This window comes from Chiloscyllium plagiosum, unplaced genomic scaffold (genome assembly GCF_037043375.1).
Source record: "Chiloscyllium plagiosum isolate Xiang-an unplaced genomic scaffold, Cpla_swu_hap1 HiC_scaffold_23, whole genome shotgun sequence".
NCBI lineage: Eukaryota > Metazoa > Chordata > Chondrichthyes > Orectolobiformes > Hemiscylliidae > Chiloscyllium > Chiloscyllium plagiosum.
Window position 1 is genome coordinate 48,600,603 of NW_028270161.1, and position 15,526 is coordinate 48,616,128.

Genomic DNA, 15,526 nt, shown 5'->3' on the forward strand with positions numbered 1-15,526 from the left:
ACAAAGAAATGTGAATACCAGAGATATGAAATAATATCAGAGCATGCTGGAGAAACTCAACAGGCAGCAACGTGGAGAGGGAAATTGAGTCTAATATGATCCTTTCTTTAAACCCTCTATACTGGATATTTATGTAGGTTCATACTGTTGAAATTAAAATGAATACATGCTGGACATTTACTCCCTGCAGAGGACTGTATCAAAAATGCACTGAAAATAGTTTCAGTATTTTGCATGTAAATTTTAATCTTACTCTTTCTCCTGCAGGGAACCCTGGTCAGGTTTTCACAGTAGAAAATGACAGTTATGTTTTTGAGCTCGAACTCCAAGAGGCGGGAAAGTACAATGTCAATGTAACAACTGTCAGCTCCTTTGGAATCTGTCCAACTAGAGAGAGCTCAACCAAGAAAGCTTTGACGTTTTACCTGAGTAAGTACATTGTTGCATGAATGACGTAGCTCCTGCAGACAAATTCAATTTCAGAGCCACGCTTAGGAATTGAATCCACAGTTATCCCAGAGCAGGGGCAAAAACACTGTGCAGAACAGCTCTAAGCATTGAACCCACAAATAAGTAAACAGGTCCCACTGCCTTCATGCCCAATTAATGTGTCAGTTATAAGCATGTGCATTGCATGTTGAGCAACTGCTTTAAAACTGCGGATGTACTGTGCTGTCCCTCAGAGCGTAAAGCAATATAGATACCCCCTTATACAACTGTCAAAGCATGTGTGCAGTGGGCCAAGCTTAATGCTTTAACCGTTGCATGAACTTTAATTGACTGAACTTGTTTATAATCGACAATTAATGGATAATATGAGAACTAGCAGCAAGATGGTATAATATAGTTCCTATATGTACCTACTTTTCTTCAGAAAATCATGAATGTCTGTAAAATGTATCCATGAATTTTAAAGCAGAGAAAACATTCCATGATATTCATGGAAAGAGACACATGTTGTCTAAAGCTTTTCATCTGACACTGATTGATCTTAATGTCAAACTGTCAAATTTCAAATAAACACAAGTTTATGCTGCCTTTTCAGGTGCGATATAAGTTGAGTCATTGTTAGACATTTGCTTCATGTTCCAGTTTTAAAATTTAGTAAAATTTTAAAACTGAAGAGAAGGCTGCAAAGGTTGGTCACCTGACTTTTCTTTTTGTGGATTAATTCTGCTCCTCAGGTTGAGAGGTATTGAAAGCAACACTCCAGGCTGATGTATCAGGGCTTTCTTGAAATGAATTCAAAAGAGTAACTTCGAATTGAATGCATAATTCAAACACTGACACTGGATGACTCTCAAGGTGTCAAATAACAATGCAGAATGATTGGAATCGACAGACACATCAGCCTTCGTTTAGGAACAGGACTTTGAACTTGTGGAAGTTCACATAATGAGGCAGCCATGTTTGTTCTCTGCATTTTGAAATTTCTTGCAGAGGAAATTTTCCTGCTTGCAGGCAGAGAAATTTTGTAAAAATCAATCAAATCAGCTTCAAGCCATCCAATTATTCGAAGTCAACAGGTCTGTCATGGAAGTGACTGAGATAATTGTTTTTTGTAACAGTACTGTTTTACTTTCATCTGTATGCAAACATTGTTTGGGTTGTGTGTGAAAACGAAATGTAATTTTTAGAAAAAGTCCAGAGCGTGTGTGCGATAGTGATTTACCTTGTACACACTTCACGTGCAGTGGATGAGGAAAGCAGCTATCCACCACCAACTTGAGGGTGGTTAGGGAGGGCTGATAAATGCTGGCCTAGATAGTAAAACCCACATTCCACAAAGGAGCAAAACAAAGTTTCAACCTCCCAAAAACGCATGCTGCTGGAATTGCTTATTGGGACAATTAGTCTGGGAGTATGAAAGCTCAGATCCTTTATATTCCAACACTGATCATTAGCAGTAAAAAGGAACACACACATTCTCTTTGTGACATTTACCTCAATGAGTGCAAGACAAAAACCTGTGGTGACATGGTTCTCTTTACCGCAGTATTCAAGTTCTATACTATCAAGTTACCGGGTTTTTTTTCCTTTGTTTAGAAAGGCTTGCACCTTGTTTCTGCCAAAATCGATTTTTCATTAATGTTGATAGGAAAGGAATAGGTTTGTAGATTTAAAATATTTAACTAAAGCAACATCGAAGCTGGTTGGAAACTTATCCTCAGGCATGATCACTGGAATTTTGTCAAGGTTTGTCAATGATTCAGACAGAAAATTAGGAGCTCTACAACACGCATGGTGGAAAATCAGACGTTTGACCTTTTTAGCTCATTCTCAGGGTTATATGTTGCAATTTTTAGACAGGGTGCAAGTGGACAGGTGGCTGTAATATCAATTCACAGTATATAATTTTACATTTTCTTCTAAGGCTCTATCCCGTATTAAATGGGCAGATTACTGTTAATTGAATATTTGTTAAAGGAATGGTGTGATCTTTTAGTTAAAGCCTTTTCTCTCGGGCATTGAGGCAGTGGGCATTTATCTGAGTTATTGACATCCTTTAGTTTGTTTTAATGGCTCCCTTTTCCTGAAGCCTGCAATTTGCTGCATTCCTGATACTGCAGCAATCAATATATGTTGCAGCCCAGACAACGAGATAGATGGCAATTCATTTCCATCTTCCGACAGTGCTACATACATCAGTTGAACTGCAGTAGTCACGAAGAGAGGCTGATGTATTTCAGATTTTGCGATGCCTCAAATAATTTGTTTTTCTCAATACCCAATGATCTGTTTTTACATACCTATTCACTGCAGTAGCAGAATCTGTAGATAGCTTGAGTTCTTGGTGAAGTATATTTTATCAGAGTAAATGAGAGACCCAGCAGGACCAGAAAAGGAATTACAGGTTTCGTTGTTGATAAATTGTTGATAAGTCTCCTTCTCTCAACATGATGCCCAAAAGCAGTTGATGAAGTATCGTTGAGGATATATGCCAGAGCTTATAGAATCATAGAATCTTTAAAGTGTGGAAACAGGCCATTTGGCCTAATGGGTCCATACTGACTGTCCGAAGAGCATCCCACTAAGACCCACACCCCTATTACTCAACATTTACCCCTGACTAATGCACCTAACCTACACATCCCTGAATACTACGGGCAATTTAGCATAGCCAATTCACCTAACCTGTACATCTTTGGACTGTGGGAGGAAACCCAGAGGAAACGCATGCATCCATTCCCAGCTCAGCATGTCAAAGATGACTTGTCTTCACACCTTCACTGCAGATACTAGAGGGTGAATAGTGACATACACTGTATGCTGAGTCTGAATAAACCTCTGGACTGGGATGGCTACTTCTTTGAGGTCAAAGGATATCATGACTAGGCTTCACTGTAACTAGATCTCCCAGATTATTGCAGGACAACTGTCAGATAAACCAGACTGCCTTTCACACTATCCTTATCTTTTATACAGCACTATTTATATAAATATCATGTGAACACAGATTATTGTTTCATCCCTTACTTGCTTCTCTTGGCCTATGTTCCACAGCCTTGGCTATTGTTACCATTGTAATATATATTGACAATTCAATTTTAACTTCCACCATTTGATTTTTTTACCTGAGAGTTTCATGTGGTAAATTCTCTTGTTAAAAAGACACAAACATGGATTTTAAAATTACTGCATGTTCACCTGACCATGATTGAAGGAAGCTTCATGTGACCATGGTGCCTGCACTGAAGTTAACATTTTTAACTTGAAACCAAGCAACCATCAGCTTCAGGACAACTTGCATGTCCTATTTAATTCACAAATGTCTGATAATTTCACACGAGTCAAGTCTGACCTGTCAGTCAGCCAGCTTGGAAAGAGAACAGAGCCCAAAACAGCACGGTGGCTCAGTGGTTAGCACCATGGAGCCAGGTTCGATTCTAGCCTTGGGCGACTGTCTGTGTGGAGTTTGCACATTCTCCCCATGTCTGCATGGGTTTCCTCCGGGTGCTCCGGTTTCCTCCCACAGTCCAAAGATGTATAGGTTCAATTGTCAATATATATTACAATGGTAACAATAGCCAAGGCTGTGGAATATAGGCCAAGAGAAGCAAGTAAGGGGTGAAACAATAATCCTGTGTTCACATGATATTTATATAAATAGTGCAGTCTGGTGTAGGTTAGGTGCATTAGTCAGGGGTAAATGTAGAGTAATAGGGGTGTGGGTCTTAGTGGGATGCTCTTCGGAGAGTCAGTGTGGATCCATTAGGCCAAATGGCCTGTTTCCACACTTTAAAGATTCTATGATTCTATAAACTCTGGCATATATCCTGAACGATACTTCATCAACTGCTTTTGAGCAGCAGATTGAGAGAAGGAGACATGAATTTATCAACAACGAAACCTTTCCTTTTCAGGTCCTGCTGGATCTCTCATTTACTCTGATAAAATATACTTGCGAATGCAATCATTCACCAAGAACTCAAACTCAGATTCTGCTACTGCAGTGAATAGGAGTGAACCGTTAATCGATTGCAAGTTTAAAATCTAGCACTTAAAAACCTCAAATAACTTCCTTTTTGACATTTTTCTCAATGCTTAGACCACATATAATCCCTTTTAAGCGTATTACCCGTGTTTGAGTGTACATGTGATGATGAGCTTTTGTTTTTATTCCTTAGGTATGTTTCAATAATCTCACTCAAGAAAACCTTGGTAATTGGTCCCCATTATTTTCTTAGTGATTTACATTTTAACTTAAGTAATAGTTGTATGCTTAAAAGAGGAAAAATAATGTTTTGACCAATCTAGAGAGGTTTAAAATGTGGGACCCAATCTTCCCCCTCATTATCTGACAGTAACACTGAGTAGAAGGAGAGGCTAGTGTCAGCTATGGTGGCCTTCTTTGGGTGATGATATCCTTCCTATTCTGGGGACAGAGTCTTCAGTTGTTGTATGTATATACGAATGACGCAAGTGTCCAGCATTTTGCCATCACCACAGGAATGCAGATAGCTACCCCAGAGAGGCAGGACCAGCAGCAAATAGACACTGGTAACCTCATAAACTGTTAAAATGAGGATAAAAATTGCCAGTGTTAATGTGCGTAGCATCAAATTGGCTACGCGATGTGTTTCTATGATGGCCTTCCTGGTCAACGTTAAAGCCGATGTCCTGTTTCTGCAGGAGTGTGGGATACCGCACCTCATCAGGTACAGGAGATGGTCAAGCTTGTGGGCCCATGGGCCGTCAGTTTGGTCGGGGGGCAACGATAGCTGCACCTCCGGCCTGGGTATCCTGATGCGAGGAGGCAACTTCACCATCTCCGAGGTTAAGGAGATGGTGGGCAGGCGCCTCCTCGTCACTGACGTCATGTACAGGAATGCTCCCCTGAGACTGATTAATGTGTATGCCCCAGCGGGTAAGAGTGAACGGTTGGCCGTCCTGCAGCAGCCTCCACTGTTGCTGGCTACGTCCAGGCCGGAGACTTCAACTGTATCATTGATGCAGATGGACGATCCGGCGGGGGGGGGCAGTAAACTGGACACCACGTCCAGAGCCCTGATGGAAACAGTAAAAGATGCCAAGCTGCACGACGTCTTCAGCACCCCTGCAGACGGAGCGCAGCGTAGATACACCTGGTCACGGGCAGACGGGTCTATCCGCTCAAGGATAGATTACTTGTTTGTGTCCTGAACACTCTCGGTCAGATCCACCGACGTCAAGCCGGTGTTCTTCTCTGAACACTGCCTCCTGCTGGCTGACTGTCACCTACAGGACGAGCAGCGGGCTGGTAAGGGAACGTGGAAGCTGAACACCAAGCTGTTTACCCCGGGAAACATTGAGGAGTTCAAGAGGGACTACGCAGGTTGGAGAACCGTGAAGCCCCTCTTTGTGTCCCCAGCGGACTGGTGGGAAACAGTAAAAGGGAACATCAAGAGGTTCTTCATCCTCAAAGGTGTTCAGGAGGCGAGAGAGAGGCGGGGAAAACTGTCCCAGCTCCAGGAAAGTATGCAGAACCTGCTCCTGCTGCAGACGATGGGGGTCGATGTCATGGAGGACCTCAAGGAGGTGAAGGGCCAGCAAGCCTCGCTCTTTATCTCGGAGGCCTCCAAGATCATCTTCCGGTCTAGGGTCCGCTCGGTGGAGCAGGATGAGACGTGCTCACATTTCGTCTTCCAGAAGGTGCACAAAGAGAGCTCCGTGCTCAGCAGCCTGAAGGAAGAAGGTGGCTCGGTAACGTCATCTCAGGCTGACGTCATGAGGATCAGCAAATCCTTCTATGCCAGTCTGTATGACGCGAAGCCGACTGACAGCGTGGCCTCCCAGTCGTTCCTGTCCTCTATCACGGAGGTCTTAGATGACAGAACACGGGAGAGGCTGGACCAGCCGCTATCTCTGGACGAGCTGACCAAGGCCCTCGAGTCCTTCAAAAAGAATAAAACTCCCGGAAGCGACGGCTTCCCAGTTGAGCTCTATTCCGCTCTGTGGGACTTGATTGGCCAGGATCTGTCGGAGGTGTATGTCAGTATACTTCTGGCAGGTACCATGAGCGAATCCATGAGGAAAGGCATCATCACCCTCATCTACAAGCGGAAGAAGGAGAGGGAGGAACTCAAAAATTGGAGACCAATCTCACTTTTAAATGCGGATTACAAAATCTTGGCAAAGGTCATCGCCAACCGGGTCAGGTCTGCTCTAGGGTCGGTGATTCACCCTGACCAAACCTGTGCTGTACCGGGCAGGAAGACTGCTAAGAGTCTCAGGGATACGATCGCCTACATGCAGGACAGGGGGTTGGACACCTGCCTCATCAGCCTGGACCAGGAGAAAGTCTTTGACAGGATACCACATACGTATATGAGAGATGTTCTCTCCAAAATGGGCTTTGGGGAGGGAATCTGCAATTGGATCAGACTGCTCTACACCAACGGGTGGGAATCAGATAGCTTCCCAGTCAGATCTGGAATCAGGCAGGGCTGCCCTATCTCCTGCCTTGTTTGTGTGCTGCATAGAGCCATTTGCCGAGTCCATCAGGAAGGCTGCGAGCCTGAGAGGGGTGACTATTCCTGGCAGCAGGGGCCTGCAGGTTAAGGCCTCCCTGTACATGGATGATGTCACCGTTTTCTGCTCGGATCTGCTGTCCATGCACAGACTCTTGTGTATATGTGACCAGTTCGAACTGGGCCTGGCCTCGCTGCCGCAGAATGCTCCGAGTAGTTGGACCGTTCCATGTCACCTGTCCTTCGTGGAGAAGTTTATGAAGAAAAACACCTTTGACCACAAGTCTATCAGGAAGTGGTCAGCACGTAGTGTCCTTGAGACCCTTCAGGAAAAGGAGAGGGCGGATCCTATCGAGCGGTTCCCTGAGCAGACTGTCAAAGCCATTTGGCAGAATGCCTCATCGCCAGAACTTTCCAACAAGCACCAAGACATGGCTTGGCTGGTGGTGAGAAGGGCTCTGCCTGTGAGATCCTTTATGCCCCGGACTCTCAGCTGCACCGCACGCTGCCCTCGAAGCACCTGCGGAGGGGACGAGACTGTCACACACCTCCTTCAGGAATGTGCCTACGCAGAAGAAGTCTGGAGAGGAATGCAATGGTGTTTGTCAAGGTTCATCCCGAGCAGCGCCGTGACGCGGGACTCCGTGCTCTACAGTCTGTTCCCCGGGACGCACACCGAGACGAACATCAACTGTGCCTGGAGGATCATCAACTCGGTGAAAGACGCTCTTTGGTCTGTCCAAAACCTGTTGATCTTCAGCTGGAGGAGTTGACCCCAACTGAGTGTTGCGGACTGGTACATTCCAAGGTCCAGGACTACGTGTTGAGGGACGTGCTGAAGCTTGGGGCAGCTGCCGCCAAGGCGCGGTGGGGAAAGACCACTGTGTAACGTCTGACTGCCAACGAAGAACATCGGGCCCACGCAGTAAGTGGGCTCCGCTGAAGCCTCAGCTAAATATATGGATGGTAAACTTACAGACCTGTATATACGAATGATTAATTCCCATCTCTGTATGTAAAGAAATAGAATGTAAACGTGTGTATGGCACCACCAATTGTACAGATCATCAAAATATATTATGAATAAAGAATATTTTTGAAATATCAAAAAAAAATCAATACACTACTGCATTTCTAAGAAGGGAGATATTGTCAGCAACTGGAACCTCATTCAAATTTTGAGGCACTTTTAGAATATTGTGTTTAATTCTGGTCTCCCTGCTATAGGAAAAATGTTGTGAAGCTTGAAAGAGTTCAGAAAAGATTCACAAGGATTGGAGGGTTTTGATCTCGAGGGAGAGGCTGAATAGACTGGGGTTATTTTCCCTGCTGCATCGGAGGCTGCTGGGAGACGTTATAGAGGCTTATTAAATCGTGAGTGACATGGTTAGGATAAATGACCAAGGTATTTTCTGCAGGGTAGGGGAGTCCAAAACCAGAGGGCATAGGTTTAAGGTGAGCAGGAAAAGATGTAAAAGGGACCTAAGGGACATCTTTTTCACTCAGAGGGGTGGTGCGTGTATGGAATGAGCTGCCAGAGGAAGGGGTGGAGGCTAGTACAATTACAGCATTTAACAGACGTCTGGATGGGTATATGAATAGGAAGGATTTGGAGAGATATGGGCTAAGTGCTGGCAAATGGGACAAGATTAATTTAGGATACCTGGTCAGCATGGACAAGCTGGACTGAAGGGTCTTGTTTCCGTGCTATACGTCTCTGACTCTTTGACACTGGGAGAGGATATGCAGACAATCAGGAAGGAAAGGTTCATATCAAAGCCTTCACCTTTAATGATTGCAGTCCTGAGTAACCCATGTAGCTAGCTCTTGCAGGAGCTATCTCCAGTATGGAGAGCAGCTGCCTCATGGCTCTTCCCAGTTTGCCTATCTGGACCAGACCACTCTGTGTGAGATAAGATTCATGGCACCTCCTGTGCATTCTTATTTTGCTGTCATTCTTTAAGACTCTTGCTCACACACAACATATTTAAGAAACTGCTAACAAAGATCAAGTCATTCAAAGCAACAGTATGATGCGAGAAAATAGCTGTCCATGATCAGAACAATGCAATTTAGTGGGCATACTGTTTCTGTTAGTGTTGCTCCTGTCACACTGAGCTGCACTGTCCAAGGTTAGGTTTACTCTGAATATTGTGAAAAGGAGTAAATCCAGCTCTGCTGATTGGCTGTCGGAGTGAAGCGTTCCCATTGGGGTTGGATGGAAACACTTTCTGCACTATTAGATTAGATTACTTACAGTGTGGAAACAGGCCCTTCGGCCCAACAAGTCCACACCGACCCGCCGAAGTGTAACCCACCCATACCCCTACATTTACCCCTTTACCTAACACTACGGGCAATTTAGCATGGCCAATTCACCTGACTTGCACATCTTTGGACTGTGGGAGGAAACCGGAGCCCCCGGAGGAAACCCACGCAGACACGGGGAGAACGTGCAAACTCCACACAGTCAGTCGCCTGAGTCGGGAATTGAACCCGGGTCTCTGGCGCTGCGAGGCAGCAGTGCTAACCACTGTGCCACCGTGCCGCCCACCACTATTGATGCTAATGTTGTCGTACGTCTTAGAGCAGGACTTCCAACTAATTGTCAGTTTTCCTCATTGAAGGTTGAGTTTCACATTTACTACAGTATTGCCTGACACTTGTATTTTTCAACCTGCCATATTACAGCACAGAAAGGTGGCTTTTGGCCCATCTTGTCTGTAATAGTCCATCAAACACTTATCTAATCCCATTTCCCAGCACTTGGCCCATACCATTGTATGCTATGGCATTTCAAGTGTTCATCTAAATACTTATAAAACATTGTAGTGGCTCTACCACCCTTGCAGGTTGAGAGTTTCAATCATCTCCAGCCTCTGGATAAAACACTTCTTCCTTAAATCCCCTTTGAACTTCCCACCCTGACCTTAAAGATTTGCCTCCTGATAACTGACCCCTATACTAAGGAGAGAAGTTTATACCTATCACCTTCAAATTGCAGCTCATAATTTTGTAGATCTCCATCAGGTCCCTCCCGGCCACCTTTGCTTCAAGGAAAACAATCCTAGTCTATGTTGTTTCTCTTCAAAGCTGAAATGTTCCAGCCCAGGCAGCATCCTCCATCCCTTTCAGTGCAATCATGTCCTCTTCTGCCCTGGTTCTGACTCTGGAGCATACATGTGGCATTCACGGTAGGCAGAGACATCTCTGTGCCTTCCCTGTGGAGAAAGAGAAGGAAAGAATGGAATTGTAGCTTGGGTTGGAGAATGAAGCAGTTGAGAGTGCCCCAGCAAAATGCTACCTTCTAATAGATGTGATTAGCAGCAGATTTGTCAAGGACTATTTGGGGGAGGTCTGTCTCTCAAATGTGATTGTCTAGGCTGTCACTGTGCAGCCTCCTTCATTCATAACTTCAGCCTTGCTTCTATCCAGTCCAGCCCAACACTACTTGAGGGGGTGTGGCTGAACCACAGAAGGTTAGCCGCTTCAGCAAGTAGTCAGGGATGTTAGAGTTTAGATTAGATTACTTACAGTGTGGAAACAGGCCCCTCGGCCCAACAAGTCCACACCGACCCGCCGAAGCGCAACCCACCCAGACCCCTACACTCACCCCTTACCTAACACTATGGGCAATTTAGTATGGCCAATTCACCTGACCTGCACATCTTTTGGATTGTGGGAGGAAACCGGAGCACCCGGAGGAAACCCACGCAGACACGGGGAGAACGTGCAAACTCCACACAGTCAGACGCCTGACGCGGGAATCGAACCCGGGTCTCTGGCGCTGTGAGGCAGCAGTGCTAACCACTGTGCCACCGTGCCGCCCATTGTTGCGAGGGGAACTGAATGCAAGATTATGAATGTGCATTATTGAGCACACAAAGTGGTCACTGCACTTAGAGAAGAATGTTAATGTGTTTGAAGTATTGCAGAAAAGCTTTACTAGATTAATACGTAGAATGAGTAAATTGCCTTATGAGGAAAGGCAAGACAGATTGGACCTGTATCCTCTGGAGTTTAAAAGTATCAGAGGTAACAACAACTGGTATATAAGATCTTGAGGGGACAAAGTGGGACAATCTAGAACCAGGGATCATGGAGTAAAAATAAGGGGGTGCCCATTTGAGATGAGGAAACATTTTTTTTCCCTGAGGGCTGAGGGTCTTTGGAAGTCCCCTCCTCACAAGGTAGTGGATGCAGAATATTCAATTTTTTTTTGAGACCGAGGTAGATTCTCGATGACCAAGGGGATGAAAGATTATCAGGGGTACGCTGGAATGCAGAGGAGACGTTAAAATCAGACCGGCCATGATTTTATTGAGTGGCTTAGCAGCCTCAAAGGGTAGAGTGGCCTACTCTTATTCCTTGTTCATATGATCTTCCTGAATGCTTGCTTCTGCCATAAGTGGATGTCCATCAGTGGGTGCCTCCTATTCTACACCTTCCAATGAGTTTGCGGATCATCAGCTCGCATTCTTTTCCCCTCTTTCTTCCTTTCCTGAAGGTGATGTCACTGTCTAGTCTTAAATCCCATGACCTGCACGTGGTTGTGGTAAAAGGAACTTCCCTTGAGATGAGTATGAGTAATACTGAGGACATTGATGTTGAGGAGTACACATCTGCACCAATTCCTTGAGTCCTCCTTGTCTGATGGAAATTGCGGTCTTGAAAGAGGCTGGACCGCAGTAGAATGGAAGATTTCTGGTCCATGAGCTGTTCATTGCACTTCTAAAACATAATAAAAGCAGAATTTTCAGTAGTTCCTGTGTGAAATTAAGTCACCCCAGAAACTTGTATGTGTATCCCTCTGCTGATGAGTAGTCAGTGAAGAAACTCTGCAGCTTCTCCTCCCAATTATTACTCATACCCTTGCTCTACAACTCCAAGACATCACAGTGTTGTTAAGGTCCTGAGCTTCCCCTTTAATGGCTACAGCAGCCGTTTAAGAGATTCAGGCTTGCCCAGAGATGTGCATACCTCTCCCATCTTTTGATTATATTGGACACATTGACCAGTTCGAAATGAAGGTAAAGAATCTAAACTTCAGAGACGTCTAGAACAGCAGAAGCTGCTGAAGCCTATTTACAACATCCACAACTGTATAACAGTCTACTCATTACATGGGTGGCAAAAGGGGTGTTTCCTGAAATGGTAAAACAACTAATTATGCATATGTAGGAATGTCCAAACAGTGTACATGATTGATTGTCATTAAATGAGTCAGTGTAGAATTTGTTGACTTCTTATGGAGAGAAGCAGGGCAGCAGAGATCAATCGCAAAACATAAAGTAATGGAAAGCACAATTACTGTAACGTATATCATCTGTTGATTCTCTCAAAGCCACATCCATTTTCCTTTAAATTGAACTTCGCAAGATGGGAACATTACCTCGAATGAAGATGTGGCACATAACAAAATGTGCCACAATGTTGGGGAGAGTATTTTCCATTAAACTTTTGCCAGCTTTCAACTTTCTCTTTTGTTTCTCTTTTGCTTTCTTTTTGTTGTCTGTTTCACTTTCTGTTATTTTTGTATTTTTTCTCTCTTTTGGTTCCTTGCTGACCTTCACTCAAGGGACAGAATCCTGTGCCTTCGCCCCTGGTGGATTTCGTGGCAGGGTGCGTTTAATCAGATGGCAGGTTGCATAATTAATGTCATCTTAAAGGCCTCATCCTATCCTTGCTTGTATTAACTCTGTCTCCAACTCATCCTACACAGATGCATGTTTGCTTGCGGCCTCCTGGGGTTTAGATTGGCAGCTCCTTATTCAAAGGTCTTTGGTGGTTTGATCTAAGGACCCTGCATTAAAAAGTCACTGGAGGGGGGTCCCGTTGAGAGAGACCCTCCTGCACTCACTGCCAACCTACTTTCTCAGGGACCCCCATCCTGCCTTCATTCACCTATAAGGTAAAAACAATGACTGCAGATGCTGGAAACCAGATTCTGGATCAGTGGTGCTGGAAGAGCACAGCAATTCAGGCAGCATCCGAAAAGCTTCGAAATCGACGTTTCGGGCCAAAGCCCTTCATCAGGAATAAAGGCAGAGAGCCTGAAGCGTGGAGAGATAAGCTAGAGGAGGGTGGGGGTGGGGATAGAGTAGCGGGTTTGTTTCAGGACATGGTTGAAGAGCTTCAGGGCAGAGGAAATGACCTGGGATTTGCAGTGGGAGAGAGACTCCCTGAGATTCTTGTAGAGAGAGGAGGAAAACTTCTTCAAGGCAGGCATCCTTGCAAGAGGATTCGCAGTAGGGTTAAAATCAACGAGGTAAAAACAATGACTGCAGATGCTGGAAACCAGATTCTGGATCAGTGGTGCTGGAAGAGCACAGCAGTTCAGGCAGCATCCGAAAAGCTTTGAAATCGACGTTTATTCCTGATGAAGGGCTTTTGCCCGAAACGTCGATTTCGAAGCTTTTCGGATGCTGCCTGAATTGCTGTGCTCTTCCAGCACCACTGATCCAGAAATCATTCACCTATAGCCCATGTCCTGGGGTCAGGGTGAACTGCAGCAGCAGCTACCAGTTACACCAAGGCACTGCTGAGTGCAGGTGATCAGCTGCAGTCCTTGGCTTCTGTCCACGTGGTGTTTGGGCCTGGGGAAGGCTCTTTACTCTTCTCTTGCGTGCTTGAGTATGCCAAGATGCAGCAAGCCTCCTCAAAGAGAGGTCCTTCACGACCATCGCAAGCTGTCCAGCTTATACCATGATCCTCATAAGATTCTGTCCAGGTGCTCTCCATTTTCTTTCTTGTGCTTTTGAGATGGCCTGGCAGATGAGAAGTGTTTAAATAGCTCCATGGTCATATTCTTTAGTATCCACTTGGTGTCAGCAACAGCTTGGGTTGTGAATTGAAGTCCAAGTATATAATCTAAAATGACACAGCAGTGCTCTACAGAGAGAGTGCTGCATTGTCAGAAGTCTTTTTTTCTTCAGTTGTAATGTTGATTTGCAGGCTTTATTTGCACGCTGGAGTGGATGGTAAAGTGATCGCTCCTTGTGTTTTAATAAACCAGTATCATCAAAAACAGATTACCTGGTGCTCATTTACCACGTGTTCCTGCACAATAGTCACTGTGCTCCAAAATAATTTGTTGATTGTAAAAGGCTCTGGAATTCCCTCACAAAAATGTAATTATGGTTCTTTATAAATACATTGTCTTTTTTGTTATTTTTCAGTTATCCTTGCGATTACTCAAACTGATTCATGTTCTGCCAAGGCATTTGATTTACCATTGTAGAAACATCAAAAACTAACGATGCCCTGCAGCTACATTTACGGCCATTCGGTTATATTCTTCCCAAGTCCGGTGTTGTTTCTCTTTTCATGGAAGATTACTTGACATGTTTTTCTTTTTGAAGGTTCCTTTGGGAAGTGGTTTAAGGAGATCACTGAAAGCCCTCAGAACATCGCTGTGAAGGTGCTGAATTCTATTACAGCCCACGTATCCTGGACTCACTCACAAGACAACAACTACGATAGTATTGTGTCGATCGTATCTCTGTCTTGTCAGCAGCAATTAGAGGGCCAGAGAATTGAGTCTCATTATTGCTACAAGGTATTGGCTACTGTTACCTATGGATGCACATTAAATAAAATGGAACCATTTGCTGTGATATTGTTTATTAATTCAAATGATTTAAGTATGAAAGCCACCTCAAATTTTCCCCACTGCCAACAGCACTATTTAGGTTTCCATTTCTCCATTTTTCATTTTCCATACACAATATTTCATTTCTTCATTATGAATGAAAGTAGACAAGATATTCTGCCTCGTGTGCAATCCAATATGCAGTCCAATTTATTCTTTCCTTCCTCTGTTCTTTGTCAAATTTATGCTCTGATCTTTGCAACTGTGATCCAGAACTCTTAGTACGAAGTTGTGCCCTACCACAGAGTGCAGAAACAGTATTTATATTGTTAGGCAAGGAAGAGGATGCTGCCAAAATTATAGTGAAAGAAGAGGCAGTAGCGATACTGATCGGACTAAAAGTTCATAGAGTGGCTATTAAATATTCAGGACGTTCATAAAGCACTATCCTTAGGTACTGAGGTAAATGGGAGTAGAAATTATAGAGGCACTGGCCATTATTTTCCAATCCTCCTCACTCACAGGGGTCCTGCCAATGGACTCAAGAATTGTAAATATTCAAGAAAGGATGTAAGGATAAGTTAACAATTCTGTGCCAGTCAGCTTGGCATCAGTGGTGAGAAAGTGTTTAGAAATAAGTTTGCACTGGATTATTAACAGTCAGTTGGACAAATATGGATTAAATGAGGAAAGTCAGCATGGATTTGTTGAACAGACTAGGAGAAAGTGAGGACTGCAGATGCTGGAGACCAGAGTCGAAAGTGTAGTGCTGGAAAAGTACGGCACTTCAGGCAGAATCGACGTTTCAGGCATAAGCCATTCATCAGGAATGAGGCTCATGAGCCAGGGGGGTGGAGAGATAAATGGGAGAGGGGGTGGGGCTGGGGAGAAGGCAGCCAGGAATGTGATAGGTAGATGAAGGTTGGGGAGAAGGTGATAGGTCAGAAAGGAGGGTGGATCAGATAGATGGGAAAGATGATGGACA

General features: G+C 44.5%; 1 protein-coding gene across 4 annotated transcripts in view; it reads left to right on the forward strand.

Annotated features, from left to right (window-relative positions):
* ptpro (protein tyrosine phosphatase receptor type O) overlaps nt 1–15,526 on the forward strand; it is a 171,239-nt gene that overhangs the window by 90,748 nt on the left and 64,965 nt on the right. For all 4 annotated transcript variants that reach the window (XM_043713538.2, XM_043713539.2, XM_043713540.2 and 1 more), the window contains 2 exons: nt 268–429; nt 14,312–14,508. In XM_043713538.2, the coding sequence (XP_043569473.1) occupies nt 268–429; nt 14,312–14,508 (359 nt within the window). The remainder of the gene's footprint in view (nt 1–267; nt 430–14,311; nt 14,509–15,526) is intronic.